Source organism: Ailuropoda melanoleuca, chromosome 11, assembly GCF_002007445.2.
Source record: "Ailuropoda melanoleuca isolate Jingjing chromosome 11, ASM200744v2, whole genome shotgun sequence".
In the NCBI taxonomy this organism is placed as follows: Eukaryota; Metazoa; Chordata; class Mammalia; order Carnivora; family Ursidae; genus Ailuropoda; species Ailuropoda melanoleuca.
The window spans coordinates 109,372,605-109,379,546 of NC_048228.1; the positions used below are offsets into that span (position 1 = coordinate 109,372,605).

Consider the following 6,942-nt stretch of genomic DNA (forward strand, 5'->3'; position numbering starts at 1 on the left):
AGAAATCCCTCCACGTGCTGCCTGAGCTCCTGGGAGCCTGACCAGCCACACTGGAACAGGCTCCAGGTCCTGAGGTTGACCAGGTGGATGGCAGAAGTGTTCCAGAAAAGCCAACGGCAAGCAGGGGGTCCAGGCAAGAAAAACAAGGAATGAGGAGGGGTGGTTCATGTGCCTGGAGGAGTCAAGGGGCTGCAGAGGAAGGGGAGATACGGCTTTGGATGTGGGCCTTGAGCACCAGGTCAGGGATTTGGGAAACATTCTGTTGTTCTGTGATGGGGGCCAGAAGGGAGGACCAGGTGGAGGATCCAGGAGCTCCTGGGCGATGTCCTGAACCCTGACCTCTGACCTCAGACCTGGTGTGAAGAGGCTCCTCCGTGCAGAGCGGCCCAGGCCCTAGAGGCCCACAGCCTCTGCTGGCTACTGCCTGACCCACCCACCTCCAGACCCTGAACTTGAGGCTACCCGTCCTCTGGCCCCCAACAGTCAACCCCACAGGTAGAGGGAAGGAACTGCTTTTGCACTCAGCCTGACTTTGGTGGGCCCTGCATCTGCAGCGGTCTCTTCCTCCAAGTGGCCTGACCTCACCTTTAGCCCCAGGTCCTTGAACCCCCCGGCCCCCCAAGAATGCCTGACTAGCCTAGCACTGCAGCACCCTGGTCTAGAGGGCCCCGGAGAGTACCAGGAGGAGGTGGGGAGGAGACAGCCAGACTCAGCTTGGAAGGGACAGGACGGGACACCAAGGACAACCACCTGGAAGATTTTGGAGAACTCAGGGCCTGGGCTTTAGCTCTCAGAGTGGGGGGGGGCCTTAAAGGGAAGGGGAGACTGCCCAGGCAGCAGGGTCCCAGGCCTGCGGCGGAGCCTCTTCCCTCCCCAGTGACATGAAGGCGCCCACCCCATGCTCTCTGCCTGCATCAGGAACCCATTCCACAGACAAGAAAATCGAGGCTGGGCGGGTCCTTCTCCAGGTCCGTTTTCCCATGCACTCTTCCGGCTTCTGCTGCTCCGAATCCCCTCTGCACCCGCACCCTAGCCCCTAGTCGTCAGGGCAGCCCCGACCACCTGCAATTCCTCCCTTTGCCCCCGCAGTCCAGGTACCACCTTAGGAGCTAGGCCCGGGCCCACGACAGAGGCGCGGGTATGCGGGACAGGACCCTCCCAGACTCCAAAGTTCGAGTAGGGCGGGTGCCCTGGGCCACCCCTGCTCGGAGCTAGGAGGATATGCCAAACACAGGACGGTGCGTTAGCAGAAAAGCCCTCACCCCAGGTGAAGGAGGGACCCGCGGGCCCATCCCAGGGCAGACCCACTGGGTCTCCTCCGAGGACGTGGTGAGGGCCAGCCTGTCCCTGCGGGGGGGGGGGGGAGNGGGGGGTAGAGCTGGGGACTGAGACCCAAACTTCAGCGGGGTCAGAGGTACAGGGGGCCTAGGAAGAGACAGAAGTGGGTGGGAGTGCTGGAGGAAGGCCAAGGGGTCTCCAGAGAAGTGAACCAAAAGACCAGGCGATGGGAAGAAAAAAGAAAAACAGACCAGATGGGAGGCCCAGTGTGCATTGACAGCAGCTGCCCAAAGAGAGGAGGAGGGAACCACCATAATGTAATAGTGATTATTATTATTTCCCCCAGCTAAGGGACCGAGACTCCTGATGAAAGCCTGTCCAGCTCTTTGAGGGGAACTTCAGTCCCGAGAGCTTCCTGGGTGTGGGAGGGAAAAGCTCCTGACAGGCACTGGCTGCCAGCAGCTGGTGGACCCAAACTGCTCAACCTCTGTGCCCAGAGTCCATGGCCCAGCAGCCATCCCTCCCTTCCACACACGTTCAGGGAGTGCCCACCCTCTACTGGGCCCTGAAAAGAACAAAGCCCTGTCCTCCTGAGGCTTTCCCATCCAGCAGGGGAGGGGCTGGAAATAAAGAAAAGAGATCAGAGCTCTAGTATCCCTTGGGAACAAACAAACAAACAAAACAAAGCAAGAGTGGGGCGGTCACGGAGGAGACCGAGTGGGTAGCTCCACGGAGAGATGACAGCCTGTGCAAAGGCCTGGAGGTAGGAGGGGCCATGAGTTGAACATGCCAGCAAAAGATATTTTCAGACAGGCCAGCTCAGAAAGTTTTACTTACTGTAATGTTTTCTAGGAAGATACTTGAAGACAAACAACATGGAGAGGATGACAAGAGGTCTACAAAACAGTGACTCCAAACCAGAAGAGTGACAGGTGGTCAGGGGGCAGTAGGAGTACCCAGCCGACTGGGAGCAGGAGGGCCAGGGCCTGGCAGGGGCATAGAGGTGACTTGAAGGTAAGGATGTGATAAAGGCAAACAGCATGGGAACATTAAGGCAAACATCAAGTCCAGAAAAAACTAAAGCTGTCGTAGAGATAATGCATTCCCAATTCACTGCTTAGCTGAGAATCATATCTACATATATAGTGGCAGATGGTCTTGACTGAATCTGCCTACAGACGAGCAGGAAAGTGGTACCACGGCTCTAGGACAAAGCGTGAATGCTATCAGCTTTGACTGCACGCGAGGCTAAACTCCTTGCAAGAACTGTCCGTACTGACTCTGTCCACCTCTCCTCCTCCCATGAAACCTCCGTTCAGGCCTTCCCCACCCACAATTAACTCTGTTATTATCAAGGTCAACAATGACCAGGGCTGCCAAGTCTTGTGGTCCAGGCTTGGCCCTTGCTTGACGCCAGCAGCATGTGACACGATGACCCCTCCTTTCTAACCAAAGCCCTCACCTGTCTCAGCTCTCTTCCTGCCTCGAGGCTGCCCCCTCTCCTCCTAGGGGCTCCTCATTTCTGCCCTGTTAGTGCTCACTGCTCTGTCCACACCCAGGCAATGAGGGTCTCACCCGGCACTTCTGTTTCTAACTTTCTCTCTCCAGCCCCTTTTCCAGTTGCTTCCTGGACCTCTCTGCTCAGGGGTCTAGGGCACACCTCAAGACTAGCACGGCCAGGCACGGCAGCCTCCTGGGTCCTCCACCCACCGCTCCAGGCCCCGTCAGTGGAGTCTGTGCGCCTCTTTCTTCCCAAAGAGTACTCCTATGAGAGCCTTTCTGAAACAAGCCCTTGGCCGTCCCTCTCTTTCATAGTAATAGAAACCCCAATTTGTCCCGGCACTCGTGGCTGCCCACAAAACACAGGGTGCCCCGTTAGGTTTAAATTTTGGATAAACGAATAATTTTTAGTATAAATATGCCCTAAATACTGCATAGGACATACTTACGCTGAGTACTTCCACTAGAAGTACTTGTACTTTTTGTACTGAAAGGTGTTCACTGGTCCTATATCTGTATTTGCTAAATTGGACAACCCAAGCAGAGAACAAGGTCCGTCCCCACCTTCCTGCCAGCCAGGAACGGCCACGTGACTGAAGCCAACCAATGGAACATCTGCACGGTCGGGGCGGGGCCGGAGGGAAGGCACCTGCCTCAGCCCGCCCTCCGCTCCTTTCTGGGGGCCCAGGACAGGAGAATTCTGATCCCTTCCACTGAGTACCCAGCTCCTTTCCAGAACTGAAGGCTGGTCTAAGCTTCACACGGCTTCAGCACTCCCTCGTCTCTCTCTGGCCTGCCTTAGAGTTCACAGGCATCATCAGGCGTCTAGCTCAACCTCCCACCATGACCACGGTAGGACTCTGGTTTGTTCATTGTGGTCCCGACACGTGGATCGGCAGCTGCATGCCAGGCCCTTCTAGGCAGAAAAGCACTGAGGACAGGAAAGGTCCTGGGGTGGGAGCAAGGGCAGGGCGGGTGCTGTGGGGCTGAGGCCTGGAGGAAAGCTCTGAGTAAACGCGCGCATAGGCACGCGTGACTTGGAGAAGCTGGGGGTGGGGACTTGCAAGCTACAGCAGGGCGAGCCTCTCCTCTCGGGCAGCCACAACCAGGGAATTAAAACCCCAGCAAGGCCAAGTGTCCCACGGCTGTCACTTCCCGTCATGGCCCTGCCGTGCTCCCAGAGGTTACAAAGCACTGCCCGCACACCACAACACACTGATGGACTGAATGGAGGGATGGCGGCAGGGTCACCCGCTTCACCTGGAGGCCTCCTACTGGTGCTGTGCACACACCTGTGGACGGGCCTGTTACCCACAGGCACCACGCTTGTATTCAGGCCCAGATTCGTACTCCCTGGAGCCCATGGGCTGGGCTGGGGCTGTAGGAGGGGCCCGGCAGGCTGGGTGGAGGCTGGGGGACCGTGCCAGCCCTGTGTTCCTGGAGGAGCCTTCCCTGGCTGTGGGGGTCCACTGGCCGGGCCCGCAGGGAGATTCCACTACAGGCATCCCCAATGCAGTGCAGAGGAGCCTGGGGGGGGTGGCGCTCAGCACTGGGACAGCTGTTCCAGGGAACGAGGCCAGCTTCCACACTCTCCTGGCCTCAAAGGGCAGGCAGGCGAGCGAGCAGGGGTCTGAAGGCAGATTTGCAGTGGCCACACAGTGCCTATGGGCGCATGTCCACACGTGGGGCCAGATACATGTATCTGCTTACCACTGGCCCTGGTGTGGCCCACACGAACAGCTGGGGAAACCAAGTCCCATACCAGGGACCCCTGGGGGCGACGCAGGGGGGCTCTGATGGCCAGAACAGGGAGACAGGACACAATGTGCTGGGCCGGGTGTTTATTGATGAGGGAACAGCACTGTCTGAAGATCCTCAGCGCCCGGCAGGCCAACAGGCACACAGGGCCCGGCGCTCGGCCTGCAGCAGGAGCGCCTCCGTCTGCAAAGCAATAGGGGGCGTGAGGACAGGGCGCTGCGCCTCCGCTCTACCCACCAGCTCCTGAGGGCACCCATCTCCGGGCTTCCCCCTCAAGGCCATTGGCAGTACCCTCTCCATCTGTTCCTGAGACCTCGGAGCCCCCCAGACACAGAGACTGTCAGACCCTCTGCTACCCTGTGAACCTCGTCCCCTTCCCACACTCTTCCTCTAGACCCTCCGCGGTTTCTGCCGGCACAGCTGTCCTGTCCAGGACCCTGCACACGCTCACCCCATGCCAGGACTACTTTTCAGCAGTTCTCCTTCAACCCATATGATGCCTCTTAGGGTCCCCATCCCCGGCCAACGCTATACCGAAGAGAGGCAGGGACTGCTCCTCTCAGGAGCCCAGACCCAGACTCGATGAGGTGCAGACCCTAGAGGCACTCTAGGCCTCAATCTGGGCCCTGGGGAGCGGGCCAGAAAAGGGGACCAGGGTGGGGTCTCCCTTTCTTTCCACTTCTGGAGATTCTCCCCCATTCCCGAAAGGAGTACATATCTCTGTCCTAAGTGAAAATTCCCTTGGCTAAGGCACAGTGAGGACGTGGGAGAGGGTGGGACCGTTCAGTGTTCCTCCCAGACTTGGGGGGTGATCCCTGCACCCTGTGCACACACCCATCCCTCCCCAGGTGAGGCTGGGGGGGTGCGGAGCCCCCCAGACCGCCCTCCTAAGCTGCCCTTTCTTGCCCAACCCTCCCCCCCTTTCTGACCCAGGGAACGTGAGCCCTTTCTCCCCTGCCCGCTGGGCCTCACTGCCCCGTGGTGGGGGGGGGGCTGGACTGAGACTAGAGGGTTCTTCCTCTGCTCCTGGGTGTGGTTCACAGGGAAAAAAGCCCAAGGAGGACGTGGGGAAGGGGGCACCTCCCTCACTGGGGCTGGAAACGCTCATGGGTGAGACCTGCGCCCAGAATGCCCCTCAGAACACTGGAGCCAGATGAGGGCAGGACGATCACCGGCCACTTGGATCCTTGCCCCCCACCCCCAGGCAGCTGCCTCCCGGCCGGTCGGAGGCACTCACCCGCGAGTCCAGGCTGTAGGCCGTCTTCCGAAGGTCCTGCAGGGCGCGCTGCATGAACTCGAACGCGTGGCAGTCCACGCACGGACGGCCTGCGGGGGTGCGCATTAGCTCGGAGGGAACGTCACCCTAGCCCAGCCCCGCCCCAGCACCTCCCACCAAAGGGGCGGCCCGGGACCGGACTGCGGAGGGGGCGCAGGGTCCGTGCTGGGAACAATGAGGCGGCACGGTGTTCCCACACGCTCTGGTGGCGTCAGGGCCCCGTGGGGACCCCTCCGCGACGCACGTACTCTGCGCGGGGACGGCGCTCCCGGCGGTGGGCTCGGCGCGGGCCTGGAAACCCAGCAGCGCCACGCTCAGCAGCAGCAGCAGCAGCGGCCACGGCGGCAGCGACCTCGGGAGCCTGCACGGAGGCGGGGGGGCCATGGCCGAGCGCAGGGAGCCGGGCCGCCCTGCAGCGAGCCGCGGAGGTCAGCGGCGCCCTCAGCGGGGTTCACGGACCCCCAGTCCGCCCTCACCCCCCGGGCCCGCGAACCCCTAGCACCCCGCCCACCCCTTCGGAGCCCGCGAACCCCTCGCACCCCCCCTACCCCGCCCCATCCCGGGCCCGCGGACCCCTCCCATCCTGCCCTCACCGGGGTTCAGAGACCCCCTACTCCGCCCTCACCCCAGTTCAGGGACCCCCGCACCCCTGCACCCCGAGCCTGCAACCCGCCCCCCCCGGGCCCGCGAACGCCTCACCCCGCCCTCACCGCAGTTCAGGAACCCCCGCTACAGCAGCGCCGGCGACTCGGGAAGACGTGCTGCGTCGGGCGCACACCGCGCATGCGCTCCGACCCGACCCCGCCCGGGTCCCCCTTCGCCGTCGTTGTCATGGGAACCCCAGACTGCTAGAACCGCCAGTTTAAAGGGACCGAGGAAGCTCCGAACTCCGAGGGCTCAACCCTGGACGGGCTGCAGGCCCCACCAGGCTCACAGGCGTTGGAGTCTGGAGGGCTGCCGGGAGGAGGCGGCGTTTGGGCGGAACCTCGAGAGCCACTGCGGGCGGGAGGGAAGCTGAGGAAGCGGGAAATCTGCTAGAGTCCAGCGGTGCGGAGTCTCGGGGTGTCCTTGGGGCCGATCCTGAGGGAGGGGATCTATGCACGTCAGGGGCTGGAGAGGCTCCCCACCAG

The 6,942-nt window shown here is 61.4% G+C and overlaps 1 protein-coding gene across 2 annotated transcripts; it reads right to left on the reverse strand.

The window, feature by feature from the left end:
- Positions 1-4,604: 4,604 nt before the first annotated feature.
- C11H4orf48 (chromosome 11 C4orf48 homolog) lies at positions 4,605-6,646 on the reverse strand. 2 transcript variants are annotated; one of them, XM_011221424.3, is made up of 4 exons: positions 6,523-6,646; positions 6,061-6,222; positions 5,774-5,862; positions 4,605-4,719 (listed from the first exon to the last, which is right to left on the reverse strand). In XM_011221424.3, exons 2-4 carry the CDS (start codon positions 6,194-6,196, stop codon positions 4,654-4,656), a joined length of 291 nt encoding a protein of 96 aa, XP_011219726.2. In that variant the 5' UTR covers positions 6,197-6,222; positions 6,523-6,646; the 3' UTR covers positions 4,605-4,653. The 2 variants fall into 2 exon arrangements, with proteins under 2 accessions (XP_011219726.2, XP_034528108.1); XM_034672217.1 differs by having other exon boundaries at positions 6,512-6,615.
- Between the last annotated feature and the right edge of the window lie 296 nt (positions 6,647-6,942).

What these genes read in the sequence shown, in the direction of transcription:
- C11H4orf48 (XM_011221424.3), bottom strand. Translation starts at nt 6,196, where the DNA reads ATGGCCCCCCCGCCTCCGTGCAGGCTCCCGAGGTCGCTGCCGCCGTGG. An exon ending in GAGCGCCGTCCCCGCGCAGA is followed by an intron (nt 5,863 to 6,060) that starts GTACGTGCGTCG and finishes GCACCCCCGCAG; the next exon opens with GCCGTCCGTGCGTGGACTGC. An exon ending in CCTACAGCCTGGACTCGCGG is followed by an intron (nt 4,720 to 5,773) that starts GTGAGTGCCTCC and finishes ATTGCTTTGCAG; the next exon opens with ACGGAGGCGCTCCTGCTGCA.